Genomic DNA, 22,788 nt, shown 5'->3' with positions numbered 1-22,788 from the left:
GTGCGGTGGGAATTGTAACCTTGCCCTCTCATTTCAGGCACGGCACAGCGTGAAGCAGGAAGGACCAGAGGGAGTTTGAGCCGAATCATTGAACTGTTGGAGGAACTGAGAGTTCCCTCCAACACAGGCAGTGTCAAAATCACTCACTGAACATTTGGTTCATGTCAGTGTCAAACACATGGGAATTAGCTCAGCCCTTTGAATAAGTGTCGGCCTTCTAAAACACTTATTCTGTTGTTTTTGTAAGGCTCTGGTGGACCTATTGGTCTAGTGTGTAAGAATTACAGACTGTAAACTAGAACAAACTTGTTGTCCATTTCTTTGGTTAGCGTCCACTTACAAACCAGAAACACATGCTGTGGCTAATTTATCTGTTTGGGCAGCTGTAGAAGAGCATGGTGGCACAAAATTGCTTTTATCTTTATTTCAAAGCAATTAACCAAGCATAATTATTGGTAGTATATTCAATTTATGCCAAAAAAATACACATAGAATATGATACAAGGGTGGGTGGGTGGGTCGTTGCGGGTCTGATATAAAAATAAATCAACAAATGATACAAGCATTTTAATCCATAATAATATTTTGTTTTTTACAGCCATCGCCTCAAGTTGCATTTAGTGCAAAAACACTCAGTGTCAACTAACTACCAGGAGATGGCAGCAGACTACACTTTAAAAATTAGTTTCTGTCACTTCTTTCACTCTGGCATTGCCAAGTATCTAATACAACCTATTTGTTTGATCGTGGTTTAGCATATTATCATGTTTCTTATTCATCATCTTCAAATTATGACGTTTTGACAACTTGCCCGTTTATCAGCACTGATTTAACAACACTCTTCAGAAAGCAGTTTAGGTTAAAGATGTTTGCAATGCTCAATGATGCCTTTTTAAATTTTAAACACTGCAGATCAATAAAAGCACATTCTTAACGTGATAAACATTACAAAGGGGGAAACAGATGGACTAAAAAGTGCAGTAAGAGAAACGTGAATGAAGGCCTATCTGTCTCTTTAAAACAAGTGCCCATTGTTGGTTTAGACCTCGGGGCATACCAGGTGTCTGGATTTTTAGTAGTGGGGGTAAGAAGAGCAGTCAATAGATGTGAGCTACACTCCCATTTTGGCTACTCTTTAACCGTGAAACTAACAGACCGGCTCTTTATTTGAACATGGAGGTGGCTGGTTAGACCCTCTAAGCAGCACTTGGGGTGTAATTAGCAAAATATGTTTAATGAGTCGATCTTGTGTATTGTACATAGTGTTTGTGAGAAAGAGAAAAAAAATGGCTGCACAACACGCCTATCATAACTCTGACAATCGGAAACAAACATCCTGTGTCACCTCAGCACAGAACCACAAGGCCCCCTGTGGCTAATAAAAGCCCTTGATTTTGCTTTGACTACAACGATGTCTCACTGACATACACTGGATGTTTCCCATTAATGAGAGCCGTTGGTAGACATATTATCAGATAGCAAGTCAGAGAGGCGACCACCACGTCTCCTCGTCTGGACCGTAGTGATGTTTGCTGTCCTTGAGTGAGAGTCAAGTGTGTGTGAAGACAAAGGCATTTTTAACTTTTGGTTTGCTGAGCTCCTGAGAGAGTAGCACCTCCCATCAAACGAAAAGTCACACACAGTTTTGCTGACAGAGCAAGAGGCAGCCGATGACTCTGTCTCCACGGTTGTTCTGATGTTTACTTGATACTGGGTTTTTTTTGCAAGCAACACCTTGAGACTCGTCTTGTGCTGTCATGTAAATCAAGAGTTGATTGGAGTGCAATTTCGAATACCATGTTGTGATGTACAAGATAATAACAATGAAGGAGAGAAACAATGTGAGAAGGTGCAGTTCTTAGGGAGAACTGGCGTCAAACATGGCCTGACGAGCAATTCTCAACATCATAAAGGTTTCAACAGCTTGTTCCTCTTTGTTTACTTGAAGTGTTTCTGGTAGGGAAACAGGAGCAAAGCGAATCAGGCCTATTTGAATTTCTGAGTTCCCCTTTATGCCTTTGACAGCAACAGCATCTGCTCAGCCTGCCCCAACCCCCGCCCTCCCCAACCCAAAATGCAGGTAGTCTGTTCTGCTTTACTTTTACCTGTTCTGCTTACACAATGTAATGGAGGCCAACTGTCAGCTCAGACACAATATCCTCACACTGACAAGATTATTCGCCTACGTAAAGAAATACTCTCAAAATGCAGACTTATCGAACACACTGACATAAGCATAAATATTTGTATTATCTATATTTAGCTTACAGAAAAATTACAAACCTAAATAATCCCCCTGCAGTAATTACATAATGCACCTCAGGGAGCTACTTAACTGACATAAAAACACATACAGTAAGGATAACTTGTGATTTCACTAAGCTACAACCACTTTATTGTGGCAAAAATAAATCTTTACTGTGGCAGTACTAAAAATGTACTGTTCTTATTGAGGGGCAATTCCAGGCCTTGAAAAGTAGAGCCATTCGGCTTGCATAACAGGTAAAATGGGTGCAGCAAAGAACAAAACTGTCGCACTGGAACAATGCAAGACCTTAAAGTGGAATTATCCCATGCTTTACAAGAAGCCTTGCAACTGGTCGATCAGGTTAGGCCTGAAACCAGTGCTATTCAGGGATCCAATGACAGAGTGTCACTCTAGATACACACATACAGATACTGGTACACATAAACACACATACATGCACACTTACAATCAATCCTGCTCCACAGGATTCAGTGACGGGTGTGGGGAGGAGATAACTGCACACCTGACCGGGCAATGAAAAGACACATAGGTACAGGTTCACATCGTATGCACACACAGTAACCTTTGTGTCATAAACACATTCATTGCCAAGCCCCACCCTTCCCTCCCACGCACCCTAACCTCACTGCAGGTTTGTCAATCTTTCCATTTCTGTGCTGCAAACAGCACACACTCCTCCTCCTCCTCCCAGACCTCCTCTCTGCTCCATCCTCCCCTCTGCCTGCTGCATTCATCAACATGTTCTCACAGTTAAACATCACAGGCTCTGAGCCACAGCCTATCCTGCCCCGGTGACCATGCTGTTTAAACAAGTTTTCTTTGTGCTCTCAAAAAAGTCTTACATTCATCAACAAGACCACATACTCTTCATCAAAACTACAAACCCCAGTGATGCTAAAACAATAAAAGAAAGGAAAGCAGCAAACTATTTAAAAAGTTGTTTCTCCAATGTGACATGTACCTGATTGATTTCATCCATCCCGTTGCTGGCAAATTCGAACACCAGTTCAGTGGGCTGCACTGCAGTCGTCATGGCGGTGGAGTTCAGAGGGCAGGGAGCAGCCTAAAATATCCCAGCTATGAACTCCGACTCCTTCTCTGCACAGACCAGAGATTCAGCTTCTCCTCACAAAATGGCTTCCCTGACGTTGTTGCCGTCCTCCTATTCTCTGACCTGGGTCGGTTAGTGCTCAGAGGGAGAGAGAGACCACAAGCAGAGTTTCAGAGGAATGCAGTGGCCCAGGTGGGAGCAGCCTCGTCCCCTCTGTGATAAAGAGGCCGGGTCCCTGGAGCATCTACACCTGGCGAGAGAGACAGCGAGAGGGAGGGAGAGAGAGACAGAGAGATAGGGGTTTAGGTCAGAGGACATACAGTGTTTGATCGGTTTAAGAGAGGCAGGGAGGAGCAGACAGAGAGTATGGAGAAAGGTTCTTGTGTGAGCTGATACTTCTGAGGCCTAAACTCTGGGCTATGTCTAGTTCTGATGTCCAAAATCATAGAAACCACAGGTGTCAGGAGGCAACTCAGATAACTTGGTAACTCCGGCCTCACAAGCCTTCTAATAAACTCAAAGCGAGACAAGACCAAGGCCAAAGAAAGTATGGCACTTGCTTAAAAACATCCATCTCAATTAAAATATCAGAGCGGTGGCACCACAATATGAAAGAGCTCACTCGTTTTAGACTCTGAGATTTTTATCAATCGGAATAGATATACATATGGATTACTAATGGAATTCACTAACCAAATCTTAAAGAAAATCTTAAATAAGCTGAGGCTGAAATAAATTATCAACAAATCGTTTTCTCAGATAACGGTCCAGCGTGTTACATTTGGTAAGGTATTCTGGTAAAAATGGATGGAATACAAGTGTATAACTGTTTTTTATAGAAAAATGGTTCCACTTTTGTCACCTTATAATAAGCCTTTTATGTGTGCCTTAGGTAAAGGGCCTCCCTTTATATGCTGCGTTCTGTATTTTGAAGAGGAAGCTTAATATATAAATGAAGAACAACAACCTTACTGGTATGAGAAAAGTCATCGTAGTTCCCTGACATGCTTGGGAAAGGGAGGAGTGACGTCACCATTAGATGTGACGAATTCCTACAGACTACACTGGAACAACCTTTATACAGAACCAAACACACACACACACATACATATATATATATATATGTATATGTATATATAGATAAGATGATGGTATGGAATTCTCTTTTGCACCGACCATCAGAGAGTTGCTGTGTTAAAAGCCAGTGGGGGAGACTCATTAGTTTGTGTGTTGGGTGTGACTCAACAACCAGATACCCAAAGGCAGATTTGGAGGCTAGAGAACGGGAGGGGCTAATGTTTGGTTAAAAATGAATGGAGAGACACAAGAGCCACCCCCCACCACCCACCCCCCTGCAGCCACAGTCTTTCCCACAGTTTAAAAATCTGGTATAGGAGCAGGTAAGTTAGAGATGACAATGTTGATTTTGCTTTGAAATGCCAGTGTGACTAATTAGGTTGCATTCCAGGCACAGTTGCATGACGAAGTAAGAGAAAGTGACCGAGAATGGAGATTCATTTAATACAGTGATTTTAGGCTCTATCCACACAGACCATCATTTTCACAAAATAGCATTTGGGTTGTCTTCACAAAAACACAAGGGTGCCGTTTTGCAATTTTCTCCCAAAGTTCCGTTTCGGTGCGGATAAAAATGTCGACACGCAGGTTCACCTAGAAGTGAATATTTCTGCTAAAACAGATAGAATAATAAGATGTGGTCGGGGTAAATGCTGAGTAAATGCTGCTGCTATCTGTCTCCAGCTCTTCTTCTTGACATGTTTGCTCCAAGAGTGTTGTTGTGCGATGACAAAACCGGACTCAAAGCAGAAAAGAGAGTGAGAGAGGATGATGTATTTGACATGGTTCAATAGCAATTTCTCATGTCCACTACTGATATCACAGCCTCGAGTATAAATCGATACTAATATCAGTCCCATACAATCATTTGACAAAATCTTTTATCACAAAATATGTTCATGTGCATCACGTCGGTGGCAAGAGTCTCTCTTTAGAGCCCGAACTTGGTGAAGCATTTATGTGATATTTAGGGATTGTATTAGATTTTATGTACTTCTTTATCGCATATCCGATCCACTGATTTTGACCTCACGCGATTCTGAATATAGTTTCAGCTCATCCCTACAAGATATAAATCATTTTTATTTTTTTACAAAACAAAAGACAAAAAAACAAAAAAAAATGCAGGAGGACATGTGTCTGACTTTAAATGACTACCCACTTTCACATGGACCACACACACACACACTGTCAGCAGATGCACTCATGTGTCCTCTGTGAAAACTGGACCAACATAACCCACGTGGGATAGGGAAAATGTGCAGCCGTCTGTATCACATGGGATCACTCAGCAATTGCCCTGCCCAGCCTCAGTGCCTCAACCCCAGGTCTACAGAGTTAGTAACTGCCACATTTCGATTTACAGGCAGCAGTTTGGCAGTTAAAATGTGAGCGTATAGCAGCGAATAATTCATCAGCACCATCTGATTCCCTTGTTGTCAGACCACTGAAATCAGACTAAATCATCATATTGAATTAAAGATCGTAAACAATGTTCCATGAATGGTTAATGTCTCTCTATCTGTGCGTTATCTGCCGTGTCCATACGACAACCTATCAGACTGTGTCCGCAAGTTTTCTCTTCATCCCTCCTGTCAGGGCTTCATTGATCTGGATGGCCCAGTTGGCATGGTGCTAACAGCAGACCGGGGTACAAGAGAGTCAGCCATTAGTCAGACGCAGCCTGCACATTATCCCCGAGCACATGACAACAGCTGCCTTGTCCCAGCACAGGGGCTGGGTTGTAAACTGCACTTACTACGTCATGGCGAGGAGAAGAGGAGGAGAACTGTGAAGGGAAGGATTTTACTGGGATGTTAGTCAATGCATAATCATGCACAGAGCAAATAGGCTGCCTGTGATTTGCTCTGGGTGGGGCAAGTTTTTGTTTTTGGCAGGCAGTGTTTTAGTGTGGTTATCAGGCAAGTCATCCTGGTGAGGACGATAGCATGAAACATGGCGTCACCGTTGAGCTCATTTGCCCACAGAGCCCACCCCAACCTTACATGTGCACTTCCTGTTACCATACTCTCTTCTCGTGTAAATCATGCAAGTGTTAGTGAAGGATAGCGAAGAAAAATACTGTTAAAATGCATTAGAACAATCGACTAGAAACAATGCACCACTAGCACCATTTCCACCAAGTTGTTCAGTTCAGTTGGGAGCACAAATATGTGCATTTCCACTGCCAAATGCTGAGAGGGGTACCAAAATAACTGATCCCTACCGCCCTGATTTGGGCAGCGCTCCTTTATGGTACTAAAGGAAGTACCCTAAAGGAAGGTTGGGGGAAAATGGCAGTGTGTTTTCATGCAGCCTGCAACATTCATGTCATCTTCTTGTGATACACAGCTACATGCCGAGAAGAAAGAACACAGGATGCTGGATGTCTACCATTGTTGCTCTGTCACCTTCTTCTTCTTCTTCTTCTTCTTCATTGTGGAATTTGCTAGCAAATTAGCATTGTGTTTGTTTGACGTTACACTATTTCTGTGGTGCACGCATATTACATTAATAGCTATGTAATTTACGTATCTGGCCCACACACCCCATGGGCGGAAAGGCAAGTCGATCAGAGTGTACTTTTCCAAACCACACCGTGATGACCTGGACTGCACTGTACAGCTAAAAGAGGGAACGGTAGAGCACACTAACGTCAGCTTTCAGCTAATTTCAAAATATTCACCGTTGACCTAATGGGATGTTATTGTGCGACATTCAATCAATTTGTTACCTGACTTCATTAATCGAGCATGAAGTCAACTAATAAATGGGGAAAAAGTATAACAATGATGAATTGCTGATAACATAAAACACACAGTTTTGTCTGAGCGACAGTATAAACAACTGTGCTATTTAAATGCAGCCCCAAAGAAATAATTTCTATGGTCAGCTGACAGCGTGGCTCCATGTGATCCTTATCATGTGACTGTTGTGATTCTCTGACGATTACAAATGGAAGCCTGGAGTGCAACAGACTGAGGAGTCTGAAGCAAACACTGGCCCTGCCTCACCCTTACAGTATGGTGACTGCCAGCCACAATAACAACCAATTAGAATCGGGACTCATGAACAAATGGAGTATTCCCAGAATGCCCCACTTCCCCCGCTTTTAGTCTCTTCAGCTGAGCTCATTGTTGACCATGAAAGGAGGTAATTTAAGCCAATTGAATGACTATGCAATGACTCACCCTGAACGTGGGGAACACAAACATTGTGAGATGCAAGAGAAGGACCAAAGCAAACTTCACTTATCAGCCATTTTCAGCTCAGGTTACAAACAGATGCAGATTTCCACAGTAAACAGGATCGTTTAGCAGAGCATTAGGAGCCTTGTGATATGATGACATAGGACTTAAGAGTTGTCTGGCGTCTCGACAGAGAATGTTTTTTTTTCACTACACAGGTAGATATGATTGGTAAAAACCCAAGTAAATCAAGTCTTTCTAGATGTGTAGGAGTTCTGACACAGAAGCTGTGATTGTGTCTTTAATCGTGGAGTTGTGTAGCGCAGTTTAGCTCAGCTGCACAGAGAAACTCTGGTGCGCAAGATGGCAAAAAATGCGGCGCTTACCACTGCCATGTTTTTGAATGGTTGTCAGCACAGACATGCTGTTTTTGCAGGATCCACTGGGTTCCTGTAAAGGAAATGAGTCAGTGATATGAAGCTCAAATTCATTCCTGAAGCCCTGCGATAGGCCACATGAGCATCAAAGCATCCTGGTCATCATTTCTGGACAGAAGTTTGGGCATGTTTCACCCAGATGTCATTAAACTAAGCACTGGCATTAACACCAGACAAAAACACAGAGAGAGGTAGATGGTTTTCATGACGGCTTCAGCACCGTCAGCGCCATAAAAACTGTTTTGTGTACAGTATTTTGGGAGCATTCTACATGTGAACTCGCCGAGCAGTGTTGCACAATACAGCATGTCTCACCATGTTACAAACTCTGACTCTTAGGTTTATTGAGCTGAATAAAGGGAGTGCTTTCACTGCAATACATGTGGTGATAAAATGGCACAAATGGGCACAGAGGCCGGCAAAGACAGATAACAGAATGCAGCTGCGTAAAGACAGACAAGAGAGTGCTGCATCAATGACAAAAATGGCCATGTCTGTCTTACACAGGGAGGCAACAAAAGACTGAAAATATGAAGCGTCACTTCGAGCACAAGCATTCAGAAGCAGAATGGAATTTAATCTCATCTCACGAAAACTTTGTACTTTTCCACTCAGGTTCAGGCTCTGAGAGAAGGACCCATGCCTTCATGTGACAACAGTTGTTTGTGCATGCATGTTATCACTATTAAGTATAAAGTTTTTTATGATTATGATGATACATACACTCTACAACATGTCCTTTATTATAGCACAAAGTACTGGACCTTTAGGCCATGCAAGAGAAACAAAAACAGCCACAAATAGTAGTGACACGATCTTTTAAAGATGGACAGCAAATATAATTACCCACAAACTGACCTCTGAATCTTGCATTCACAGGAACAGCATCACTGAGCAGTGGGTTCTGCTGCTTCCTGTCTGTTAAACCACACTCAGACAAAAACATATTCCTCTGTGTAAGTGTGGAAAGTTCTCAACTCCCCCTCTTTCCTCTGACAACACACTGTTACTCTCATAGATGTGACTTCTAAGAGATACAGGTAGCATTTCCAACATGAATAATGTAGTAACTCTAGAAATATATTCACGAGTGGCCTAAAATACAAAAGTTCAACCGTTTTCTGCAGATAATGACTAGGTCTTGTTCATTAATGCAGAATTGCAAAGTGATCAACTCAATAGAAAATATGTTTTACATATTAAAGTTTGTTTTTCTAGAACATTGTTATATGTTCTTGCTTTCTTCCTTTAATGACAGTGAATTTTTAAAAGATCACAAAATGACTCTCAAACCTACACCTGACATTTACAGACGTCATCATTATCATCATCATCATCAACAACAGAGTGCTGACACAAAGCGTGCACACAGAGACTGCGTTACTAACCCCCACCCCTGCACACACAACCACAGAAACACACACACACATACACACACACCTAACTAGGCCCGGTGAGTTGGTTTAACACAAATTCTCAGAACAAACTACAAAGTTCCAGTCACATCATTTTACCTTATAGGTCAGAATGTGAGAAGAAAAATGACATTAGCTCACAAATGAGTCGTTTTTGCTACTGGAGCATTGCACATTTTATGAGCCAGTAAGAATATCTGTCCCAAAGCACATTAACAAGAAATTCCATCTGTTAAATTAGCTTTGATAAAATGGACCGATGATAAGACTGGAGATTGTGATATGGAGTCAGTGTGCAGGCTCTGACTTCTTTCAAATTTTGCTTTCCTGTGTTTTCTTATGTGCTCCTATAATCAACTACAAGCCTGGAGATGTACCCATACACATTCAAATCGCAATAAATCCCCTCAAAAACTAAAAATATGTCTTATGTTACCTACATTGCTGTCTTAACAGATGTGTAAATGGATCCAAAACTAGGTTCAGTCACAGCATGTCTTGACAAAGCAGATGCTTCAAACGGCAGCCTATTTCTATTATGTGGTAACAGGCCACATGTCACAGATAGGAAGAACCACTGAAGTTGTGAAAACATGACAGGAAATTGCAGCAAAGCTCTAGAAAACACATTTGCAACATCAAATATCACAGTTTGATCTTTCTGGGTCCTGCCCAAAGCTTGCAGGACTTGTTTAAACGAATCTAGACATTGTGAGTAGAATACAGATTAAACTGGTCTAAGGAGAGTGTATCAGTCAACATACATTTATATGACATTAGAAATGACTAAAATCAGACTTTTAAACTGAAATCATTCTAACTCAAGTAACTAGATGAATAAAAACATGGCTGGTACACTTTATGTTCTGTCAGCTTAATGGATTTAATCTTTTAAATTAACTTTGGGGTGCACTCACTGACACACTAGCCGCCAGCTAAACCAGAAACAGCCTAACACTGAGCTGAAAGGGGGCGGATCATCACCTAACGATCTAAATCGATCCCATGCGTAGAGGAACTTAACTGTGCATGGAAACTCACTGACTCATGGACTGTTCTAGGTTTGGTCAGGATTAGCACGGTAAAATCAATAAATTGTATGAAGCTAAGAATTATGTTTGACGTCTAATCCTCATGCTAATAATAATCTACCTCTAGTAATGCCGAGATGATGTAAGTGGTAAAAGCGACCGTCAAGGCAGGGTAAATAAAAAAAAAGAAACCTGCCACCTAAATGTTTTTGACAGTCTTCTGAGACCATGAAAAAGGACACTGTCAAATTAAATATTGAAGAAAAACAGACACATAATCAGCCATGCCAGTCTATCCAAGAACACAGCACTGCATAAACCACTACAGGTCAAAAGTTTTCTCCAACAATTGAATTCAATTGTGTCTGTCTGTTCTGCAGCTCAATATTTTATATCATTTGATTTATGCAGCACATACAGTAGAGTTGCCATGTGTAATAAGCATTTCTGGGTTGTTGTTTTTTTAGATTATAATTGTATATGTGCTTATGTTAGAACCTGCTTTAAGATTGCACTCTATTAACACAACCCATGGTTAATCAAACACACACAAATGATATTCTTTTTATACAGTAACCAAGCTTCATATAGGCAGGAGACATGTAGCAGGAGGCTCTCTGTACATAAAACAGGACACTGTCTACAGTGTTTCCAAAAACAAATTGCATATTGTTCCTGCTTATCCACACACCCACCGCCGATGTGTTTACATTCATACCAAAAACTAACATGTCACAGCAAAGGTATATTGCCAGCAGCAAGAAGACATCATAGCCATTAAACTACCAGCAGCACACTTGGAACCATGCAGAACCTAAAAACAAGATGAAGGATGACATTCCTGATTCTTCCATCATGCCAACCATCGGTGCCGATATCGTTCATGTAATTATGTAATGTCCTAAAATAGCTAATTTTCTCCAAGAAGAAAAATTCCACTCGGAGATTATGCGCTCTACGAGTCTTGCCAACATACTTTCCACACCAGCCTTGCAGAACATTACTAGGTTCTCCTTCAGATGGAGCGCTGGAATTTCAGGGCTCCAAGTCTGAGTCAGGGCTGGGAGCAGCGGGGACCCAGCTGTTGCAAAGGAGGCTGCATACCAAACAGGTCTGGACACAAGCAGGCTGATGTGTCCACCCACAGACAGGCATGCAGCAATAGGCAACAGACAACACGCCTAGAGAGGGAATGGAATCAAAGAGGATTCAAACTGTCTCATTTTTCATTGGCACTTTTTGTTATGAGCCACCTCTTAAAAGAATATTTAAACACGTTGAGAAAACCAGGGTCTTCTCAAGAGTGAGAAGATTGATACCATTCTCACATCTGTGTAGTACATACATTTAGGTATTACGTGTTCCTACTAAAGTGTCCGGTGTGGTCATTTGCTGCCGTATTTAACAAGAAGAGATTAGATGCATATCAGTCTTTTCCTCTGAAGGTGCAAAAACATAAAAATGTTTGTGGCATGGAGTAAGTGTGTAACCCATTCACTCGGTTGTTGTTAGGAGTGGTTATTTGAGTCTGATCGTTTCTCTGTGACCTCTGGCATCAACAAGGCCCTCTTAGTCCCTGAGAACTGATCACTGAATATTTTCCTCTTTTTCGGATAGTAATTCTCTGTAAACCTGATAATGAATGAATAACAACTATATTAGCTCTTCTTCTCATCTGATGCCCTCTTAAGCCTCACAGACAAGACCACTCGTAACTTAGCCCCTTCAAGGCGGCTTATCTGCTCCATGTTTTTTTTCCATCTAATCTTGAAGCCAGTAAAAGTGTTCTCCATTCCTTCATCTCAGGACAAATGTGCCAAGTCATAGTTTGTTATGACGTCAGCCGCCTGCACTCATCAAATAAGAACAAGGAAAAAGTGTTAAGCCATGTGACAACCGACAGTGCTAAACTACAACTGAAGTGAAGTCATGCCCCATATTTGGATCACATTCTTTAGGTATTACAACACAACATATACTGTCAAGTCACATGACTTTGTCACAGCTGTATCATGCCACCATAATTAATTGAGTCCATACGCTGCAGACATTAATCAAATGTTCACGTCACCTAGCAGTGTTTGAGCTCTGCACAGGAAGAGACAATCTGTCCGACCTGGTAAATATTTGAGAAGGCTTTATGAAATACACTCGTTTATGAGAGTCAGGTGATGAGGAAGGTGCAGTGTGGGTGAAGGAGATGAGGACAATAACTTTCCGGCTCAAAGACAGATGTGCTCTCTTTGCTTGTTTTAACAAAATATTTGCATGGCGTTATTGTTTAACTATATGAGAGATTTCAAATACATATAGCCGGGACATTAAAAAAGTGTTTCAGTTTCAGGAAAACGGCTCTGAATCTGTGACTCTTTCAGGACATCAACACTGGGCTTATGAGCTAGGTAACCTTCACTACAACACTACTTTGAATAAAAGATGCCAATCTCTCTCCCGAGGGGCTGGATTTACGTTGTTCTGACGAGCATCACAATGCAAAAACGCAAAGGTAAACAAGGAGTGGCTGTTGCTTAGGAACAAGCAGAGACAGAGAGAGAGAGAGAGAGCTTGTAAAGTAGGCTCCATGTTAGGAGAAGGAGAGAGCAGCTGGGCCTCACATGGCTCAGCAAAAGCCCATGCAGAAGACCAAGCTCGACACACACAGACAACAAAAATTTCCACCTGCTTGTGTTGCACGTATGGAATCAAAACCTGTTGTATAGGTTATGTAGTTTTACAAGCAAGTGACTCACTGACAAACTGTAAGATGACATTTCATCGCCGCAAAGACTGCTATCAAGTTAAGTAGTTATGAGGCTGCCAATGGGCCTGCAACTGTAAGGTCAGATTTTAACAATGGTGAATGAAAATACAAAACAAACGTTGTTTGAGCCTTTCGGGAAATCAGCTTCTTTGCTTCTTTGCAAAGAGTTCAATGAAAAAACATAACCTCTGTCATGTCTGTGTGGTAAACAACTCAAGTTCCTGGCAGGTGTATTTTGCTACTGGTGACTACATAACAATTTAATGTGGTATCAAGCTCTCATCTAACTTTCTGAAACAAAAGGCCTAAAGAGAGTGTTTAAACAAACCGAACCACCACCAAGGCCACTCAAAAAAATTGTGGATCACCACCCAAATCTAGAAATTTCTTCCCTGGGGCATAACCAGGTGGCAACCAATATTGGTGTCACCCATAGGAATCTGAATGACCATTTTGAAGTCTCACTTGTCAATAAAACTACATTTTTTTTATAGAGGAAGACCTCAAACTATTGACCATTATTAACTCTTCGGCTGACATCCTCCTGCATTCTTTTTGCAACCAGTATATAAGTTTACCTCTTTTTTTTTAGCTTCAACCTGCAAAGCAGACTATGTCCATCTATTTATATACCATCTATGGTTGTAACCTACAAACGCAGAACATTTCACCCACGTCTATCCTCTTTACTTAATTTATGCTGCTCACAGACAAATAAATAAACATGGCTGACAAAGATAACCTCCTTGGTCGAGGTAAATATCATATGTGTTCACTGAGATTAAGGCGAAATGTCTGACAACTTCTAAAATAATAAAGAAGAGGCCACGTCATTGGGGTTATTGTCATTTTTGCAGTAGCTTAACACAACTAGATGTTCACCTGTCAAACCTGTGGAGCTAAGCCTTGCATTTCCACCACCTGCCACGATTCATGAAAAAACCTCCACCAGAAACCCTGCAGGAGGTTGTGATATCTGAATAACGTGAAAGCAAATCATAAAAAGGAAAAGAGGCACGATGATGATAAATTATTCACGGAATAAATAAACCTTCTGCCCTCCACAATAAGACCTCTCCACTCAGACAGTAGTTTGGCAGATTATTTGAATACTGGAGTCATTATGGGCATGGGCAGTTTTTCAATATGACGGGCAGCTGCTGTAGCTTCCAGACGGAGAGACACCACTGCAGCCTTTGAAACCATGTGGGAAATCAATTTCCCCTCTGTGTCTGGGTCAGAACGCCTCTTTGTACAAAGTGATACTGCATTAAAAGCCAACATGATGTTGAAATTACCGTGAAGGAGTGGGAGGGAGTTGGCAGAAGACACCGGCCTAAACTTACTTTATTGAGCATGTTGGTTTTATGTTCACATTCACCTCACTGTTGGGAGTCTATTTTGTGCATGATGTTACCTCATGCAGGGTGGAACCCATATAATTGGAAAGAAAAACACCGCTCTGTGCAAGCGCTTTCAGGCAGCAGCATGTGAACACCAGAGCGTTTTCTATCTGCTGTCAGGAAAAGTCATACACGTATCAGATTCCTGTATTTACAAATTATACAGACACAGATGACTCTGACTTCATACACAGGCAGCAGTGCTCATGGAAATTCTTACGAGGTCATGCGGGCCGCTTTTTACCTGTAACCAAACTAAACGTGTACCTCAAAGAAGTCTCCACCCTCTTCAAACTTTTATCACAATACCTCAATCGTCGACACCTCTGTCCAACTCTAACTGCAAGTACAAGCAAAACTGTTTAAGTCATGTATTATTTACATCCAGTGAGTAGAGTTCAAAGACTTACAGGGAAAGCTTTACATTTATTTGTCAGCAGGTGGAAGAAGTAATCTAAAGGTCTTTTACTTCACTACAAGTCCGTCCTGCATTAAACTCATTGATGTCAAAGCTGTGGTCAATATGGAGTTCATTTGCTATTCATTGCAACAACAATGCAATTCATCAATTATTAATCAATTACTAAATGAATTGTCAAATATATAAGCAAAAGTTCTGTGATTTCAGTATTATTCAATATTTCTCTGATCCTCCTTCACTGACTAAATAACACATATGGGGACATCATCATCATTCTGTGTTTTGGGAAACACTGATCAACATTTTAAAAAACTTTTCTACATTCAATGGATGAAACAACAAAGCAATTAATCACGAAAAAATCAACAGATTAAACAATAATAAAAAATAATCAAACCTAGTTCTGACCATTTCTACTCTCTCCTGAGTCTGACACACAATGCTGAAGATTTCCAGTCGAATCTGACCCCTGACCAACATCATGTGTTGCGTAACCATGACTGTTATCAAAAGGTGTGCGCTGATATTTCACATATCATCTCTCGCTCTCTCAAACATACACCCACATTTTTCCCCTCGCTCTGGATCTGAAAAGAAATTGTGAGCATTTTAGGGCCTACGAGAGTCTCAGATCCGTCCACTTTGAACATAAAAAATGGGGCTCATTAACACTTTAATCTGGCAGGTTTGATGAGACCATGTGATAAGTTACAGTGAAATCATGCCGTCACTTCTTTACACCTCAATCATCAAATGATCGAGTCACAAGGAAGGTCTTACATATCAGCGAAGAGTCCAGTATTGCATCACATCCACTTGGGTTCTCGGGAAACAAGTACCAAAAGTAAGAGAGAACAACTTCTCTGGAGATAGGAATGGAGATAGAGTCTGACGCTTCATACAAGGTTTTAGTGTTTGGACTCGGTCCAGATGTGAAGATCACAGCTACGGTTTAACGTGCTCTCCAAAACAACAGGCTGCCAGTCGCAGCACGCTCTAAATATGAGCCGGTTGCAACATTAGGAGACAATTGCTCAATCAATTCAACTTTATCTTTATTTAAGAAGGGGTTTCTTGAGTGTACCCACAGTCCATTAACACTGACAGAAGGTTGGTGTGGCTATGTCTGAAGCACTTGGAGGTATGTGCCTTGCTTCGTGGCACCATGATGGAGGAGACAGAGGAGAGTGTTACACATTAACCTTCCCCACCCAGATTTTCTCAGCAGTCACAGGAGCTAAAACTTCCCGTCACAAGCTTGTACTCCAACATTGAGGTGTCCGACCAGTTCAGGGAAAAAAAAGAAAAGAAAAGAGAGAGAATGCTGAGAGAATGCCGTGGAAATTTAAATGTAGAAACTGATACAGAAATTACAGTTTTCTCATATTAACATGTCCTGGTTTATGCTAGGTCTATGAAACAAGATAACAGCCATGGGTAAATAAGACGTGTGGCAACTAGTTTCACTATGAGTCAACTGGTTTTCCACATGCCCTTAAATAAATAGGACAATTACTCTGAAGTAGTGACAGAAGAAATGGTCAACAAAACAAGCTGATATCTCAAGGAAACTTGTTAACATTAAATCAATTTAAAGAAGAAATTGCCTCATTGCCAGTATAATATGATTAAATATAAAAGCAGTCTCTTTTTTGGTTTGAAATGCAACTTTTACAAAGACATGTGAGTCTTTAGTTCCTTTTTGTGACTGAGAACAGTTTGAAACTGACAACGTGGAACCGAAGTTGCCACTGCATTCCATTCATTCCTGGTATTAAAGTACTAATTGTACCTGCAATCACTCTCGGCTCTAGCTATCCCTTGGATGAATGTATGACATTGACTGAATGAATGAATGAAAGAAAATGAACTACACTTGCTTTATTTCTTTTTTCCAGCATGCAGGGACTGCAGCAGTAAACTCCACCTCACCTCCTACTCCTCCATGTCATACCATTCTCGCAACGCCTCTATCGTCTTGCCCAGGCCTAATGATCTAATTACAGTCTATAGGACTTGTTGACTTTGCATTGAAAGAAGAGCCAACCTGACACTACTGTCCACCCCCACTGCCTGTCATCCTCAGCCTCTGTGTCCCCTGAATAACACACACACACAAGCACAATGCTTGTCTGAGCAGCAGCTACAATATGAGCTTCATTTACAATCCAAATCAGGGTGGGCATCGTGTATAGTGAAAAATTTAGGTCAAATGCAAACTCATACCTACTCAACACAACAGAGCCATTCACTCGTCGAGTCATGTGCTGAAGCTACAGCAAAGGTTAACTACAAATGCAGATTCACAACTAATAGTTTCCTCCACTGCAGCATCTGTTCTCGCCCTAATGACAGTTCAGTGAATGTATTTATTTTGGTATTTCTGAAGAATCTCTCCATAGTTTCCAGGCCAAGGCCCTGACCGAAAGTTACGTCAAACATTACATCAACAAAATCAATTCTGGATGCCAAACAGATGAAACAATCACATCTTTGGGTATTTTGCAAATAGCTTCATAAAATTGGATGAAAATGTTTGGTCTGCACTGGTTCAGATATTTTCGAGGATCTCAACAGCTCTGTGGAGACACTGCAGCAGCACTTGAGGAGCGAGTCAATAGCGCGGGGTTGTGAAGACTGAATGTTGCTGAAACTACACAGTGCATTATGCAGTGAAACAGTACGTGCACATGAATTCTGTGGTCCACAAAGTGCGGAGTAGATTTCTGGTGAAACAGGAAGTGTGCTTTTATCTCTGCTGCACTGAGCAACTTTGAGAAACAGACGCACAACAAAATAAAGAAGAATCATTTACCAGGTAAATGGAGAGAAAAAAAAACTGACGTTAGGGAAGGCCTTGTACAAACACAAAGAGGAAGAAAAACACTGTTCAAACTTCCCCATGAGCTAAAATAACAAGGCCTGCACAGAACAAGATGAGAAACATTCTGTTCTGATAAAGTTAAGATATTGGTTCAAGAAGCATTGCATGACTAACTTTATGCACAAGACAGGGGGTGGGGCTTTCACTCTGCTACAGCAGCTGCATTTTAAATAAAATCTGCATTAAGTCAAAGACAAAAAATTGGTTTGGTGTCTCTAGTATTTACTGATTACCACACCAAGAATAATACATGTGGGCTTGGTCAAGGGGCTTGCAAAATACTGTTCCCGCCCTTGCTTCAACACGCCATATAAGGCAACAACTCGTAAATGAAAGCAACGGAGATATCAGAAAAGAAGAGAAAATACGGATTACATATTTAATGAGCGATGTGGGAACTTTTTTTTTCAGTCCATATTTCAGTGACCTACTCGATGTCACATGGTGTCAAGCTATTAAGTGTCAATGGAGTTTGAGAAAAATAGTTTGATATGCGCAGCAAAATAAAAGTTTTTTTAAAAAAACACCCACAAATGAAAGATAAGCAGGCTCAGAAGAAGTTCAATGGGGCAAAATAAGAATCTAATTATCAATTTTACTTACATGACATTTTACAACTCCCTTAAGATTAACGCAATATGTCACGAGTGCAAATTAAATGTTTTCATGAGACGTGTAGGTGCACAGCGTATCCACTTACAAACACAACTCACAAAGACACCCAGATGTCAACGTCTCGACACAATAATGTGGATTCAAATAAATGTACATTTGTATTTGTTCACGTGAAGAAAACAAAAAGAGAAGAACTATTCATCACTAACCTCAAAGACACAGGATTCGGATGACAAGGTCCATTATAGCAACCAAACAGGTCTCGATCTTAGTAACCAATGAAAATCAAGAAAAAAAGAGTCAACAAAAGGCAAAGCAGGGAATAATCCAATGCGCATTGAAAGGGGAGCAAGGTTGTGTGAAGGTGTGGACCACTGGTCGGCCGCACACGTCTTTCTCACTGCGACAACACAAAACCCGAAGAGGTGGAGACAAAAAAGACAATGTAATGGCTGCTGTTTGAAACAGAAAAAGGAGAAGTGCAATGAAGCAACTTGTCCTCTCCCTATGAGTCACGCAGCACTGTCGCCATTGGTAAGGGAGCCCTGAGGCAGAGTGCTTTCACCTGGCCAATCAGTAATGAGTATCAGCCCTGAATGCAAATCCTTTCAGGTGAGTTCTACGGCGGTGGGGATTGGTCAAGGATGCAGCGGGGGAGGGGAGAACAGTAAGGTCTAACCAGGGAGCCACACCTTAAACAACATGAAAGACGACAGACGGGTTTCTCCTGCAGAGGTGGAGGAGTGCTGCAGGTGTAAGTAAGCAAACAGTCAGACAGGTATGCACTTACCTTAGACTTTGACCATACAATATGTGCCAGGCACAGTGATTAAAATCTGTGTGGCAGCTCAGAGGTAAAGTTCACTTTTATTTGTGTCCCATTAAAACACTTACAATGAACTGTGAGTCCATTAGCTGTCACTGAGGCAGTTAAGCTGCTGACTTGTGGGGGGAGTTGTTCCTCCTGCACGAAAAAAGCCCCATAAAACAGTTTCTAGGGTGAGGGGAGAGGGAAAAAAAGACTATGAAGTCAAATGTATTTTAGGCATTAGCTTCAAAACAGGAGCCCACAAAAGGTCTGCCACTTCCTCCTCCTCTTTTTTTAAATTGAAAATAACAAATGCTCAAAAACCATTGCAAAATTTCAAAAACTGGAAATGTTAAAATGGCCACCTTGCCATAATACTCTCCATGGAACCTTCAATTATGTGATGATGTCCTTTGATTTCTGAAGGAGATGGCTTTGATTAAAAGTTCCTTAGAAACCAAGGACATAAAAGACAAACAGCTGTAAAGAGTGTGAAAAATAAGGATAAAGTGGACCAGAAACCATGCACTAGAAACCACCCCAACTACATTCATTTATTGGAACCACCCTCTAAAGGCATATCCAGAGTTTTGACCAGATGAGCCACAAAAACTCAAATGATCCAACCTGACAAAACATTTTACTGTGTAACATTGCCTATTTTTCAGTTAACAATCATCGCATACCAAACTTTACTCAAACAACTAAAGAAATATGTCTTTGGTTACATACATCAGGAGTTCTTCAGATGTGCAGAAGGTGTCACGTATCGTGTGTCGGTGGGAGACTTAATAAGCATCTTTATCAGAAATTATGCTGAAGCAAACAGGAAGTGGTAGTCTGTGGTGAGTGTGTTGCTCTGGGTGTCTTCACACTTTCAGGGTTGACCAATTTCTACATGTTTGCCATTGAAAAGGCCCATGTAAGAAATTTAGCAGGGGCAAAAGTCAAATGTTTCCATAAAACTTGTTTTAAAATGGACTTGCTAGGAAAGGAAATGAAGATAAAATAATACAGGGCTTGGGGGAGTGAATGTTTTAGTTTGTTTTTTTTTTTTTTTAAACAAACCCATTAAACTCAATCGCTGTCGAAGGATTTGTTTGTCACAAACCCCTAAGTCGCCCTCTCAGTCTCCACAGAGGGCTCTCATCATCACATTAATTCTTCCTGGCCTTGGTTCAGTACAGTTCAGCTCAGTTGAAAGCAGCTGTTTGCTTCAGAGCAAATTGATAGCATTGCTGTGAGGGAAAGTTACACCAAACAAGCTCCATTTATCACTGCCTTTGCAAATACCGTCCACAAGCCCGGAGACATTGTGGAAATTGTTCACTGCTTCTTGTGATATAAACTGTAAAGGCTAATGCACTGCAGAGCTTCTGAAAATCCAGGACAACTATGTAAACATACAAAAACATGTGTGCACGAGCCAGTTTAAAAAAAAAGTCCTGCAGATAATTTGGATTTTTGGTGCAAAAGAGCCAGGGAACCATCAGCTTTGCTGTTGTTATGTTTGTCTAATTTGTAAACGAACTAAGATTAGTGGTAAATTCTGACTCCAAGCTTTCAGATTTAAAGCACATAATCCCATACATTATTGCTTGGGTTAGGGTTACAAAACCATTTTATTCTAAAGAATAAAATGAATAAAATAAAAATATTGCTATTTTAAAAGCTAAAGGAGCAACAGTAACGGATGAAAAGTCCAAGCACGTCCTGTCAGTGTCTCATTAGACAGGGCAGAGAATCCATATCTGTCCAGCTACTACAACATGGCATGGCAGCTGTATATAAAACCAGCACCGTGTTTGAACAAAAAGTTTTATTTGATTTCAGGATTTAAAGAATAAATACAACATGTCAAACAAGCTTTTGATCCAGATCCAAAAAAAATACAGTGACGGCGATTTCACTGGTCCAGGAGACACATTTAAATGGATGGAAAAGAACATGCGACAAAAATAATAATATCAGAACCAATTCTGAATCATCCTGATTCATGATGTCTGAAACACAATCCACCTTATTCCTGGAGGCACTAGTGGAGAAATGATTATGGGTGAAACATTCAGGACAGAAGCGTAAGCGGCCGTAAACTCGTTCTTTCCAGTGGCAAAACATGGTGGAGGCGGCAGTTACATGGACTTAGGATCACTCTGTTCCTGCAGTGCATGAGCATCCTGCAGTTTGAAAATCAACAAATGCAAGTTTTCCAATCGCTCATGGTGATTAACGCTCAGTTACCATGGTGTATCTAAAGCCATGCAAGGTATCGTGGTGGATATTGATGACTACCGGTCAATTAAACAACTGAGAGCTAGCTTAAGTAATACTAGTTTAAGTCATAAATCATTATTATATCATTTTCTGATGCTAGTTCAAGCTCTGCTAACTTATGATGAGCAGTTTTTTAACATTTCAGAGACTTCTTCAACCTAAATTATAAGAATAAACACATTGCAGTCGTGTAATTTGTCTGAAGTGCTCAACACTGATCATTTGCTAACAAAAGAACCTCCCCATAAAAGAGGTGGGAGCCAACAGCTACTATATCTAAGAATATCTGGTTTACATTGTCAGTGAGGGCAAACTGCATGTGAATATTTATTCTCATGACGTGAAAACGGCCAAAAACTACACTTGACGCTGTATTTTCTCCAGAGAATTCACAATACCAATCCTTTCAATTAAAGCTCACCCAGATTTGCACACTGCGGAGAAAACCAACAGAAGTGGGGACGTTTAAATCACTATGTCCTGACAACATGTCAGTGGATGAAATTAAATTCAGATTTAAGTTTCGAAAACCAAAAAACACAGTGCACTACATTCTCTCTTTACACCAGAACACACAAAAAAAACCCTGACCCTGCAGACTAATGACTGAAAGGACACACCTTTCCTTTGAAGACTAAGAATAAAAAAGAGGATCACTGGTTAGTCTCATGTGCCAGTTTTACATAACAGAAGCCATCAACAACAGATGAATGCCTCAGAGGCCCTTGTTTTCTGTGGTATGTCTCCATTAGGAGAACACTGCACTAAGAAGCTGGTGTGGTTGAGGCTGATGTCAGTGCTTTTCTCTTCAACCCAAAGAGAAACATTACTGTATCAAATGATTATGTTAAAACCTAACTTGATATTCAACCGTTGGACTCAAGTTGGCCTGAGGGCTAAAACAACGGCAACAAAAATATGGCAAAATACCAGGCTGGTAAATTTGTTGGACTAACGAGGAGACCAAAATTGTAATCTGTCAATTGAAAGAATATTTTTAAGTTCATGAATGGTAGGAGGACTTGGAACGGCCGCCAGCTCAAAGGTAAACATTGACAGTCCGTCATTTAGTTAACCATATCACAATACATACAATATACAGCTGTCATTAAATATTACACTCAATAATCTGTGTTATCTAAACCTGAGAGCTC

At 40.9% G+C, this 22,788-nt stretch overlaps 1 protein-coding gene across 5 annotated transcripts in view; it reads right to left on the bottom strand.

The window, feature by feature from the left end:
• The window catches only part of elf1 (E74-like ETS transcription factor 1), a 36,303-nt gene that overhangs the window by 6,204 nt on the left and 7,311 nt on the right, over positions 1 to 22,788 (bottom strand). Inside the window, exons 1-3 of one of the 5 annotated variants that reach the window (XM_044040395.1) lie at positions 18,762 to 19,129; positions 3,231 to 3,570; positions 2,715 to 2,771 (exon numbers count right to left, since the gene is read on the bottom strand). In XM_044040395.1, the coding sequence (XP_043896330.1) occupies positions 2,715 to 2,771; positions 3,231 to 3,302 (129 nt within the window). In that variant the 5' untranslated portion in view covers positions 3,303 to 3,570; positions 18,762 to 19,129. Of the gene's footprint in view, positions 1 to 2,714; positions 2,772 to 3,230; positions 3,571 to 7,971; positions 7,992 to 9,877; positions 9,897 to 18,761; positions 19,130 to 22,788 lie in introns of those variants that run through there. The other 4 variants (XM_044040399.1, XM_044040398.1, XM_044040396.1 and 1 more) reach the window with 4 other exon arrangements.

This window comes from Solea senegalensis, linkage group LG12 (genome assembly GCF_019176455.1).
Source record: "Solea senegalensis isolate Sse05_10M linkage group LG12, IFAPA_SoseM_1, whole genome shotgun sequence".
Classification (NCBI taxonomy): Eukaryota; Metazoa; Chordata; class Actinopteri; order Pleuronectiformes; family Soleidae; genus Solea; species Solea senegalensis.
The sequence above is the reverse complement of the archived record's forward strand: the minus strand, read 5'-3'. Positions and strand labels throughout refer to the sequence as shown.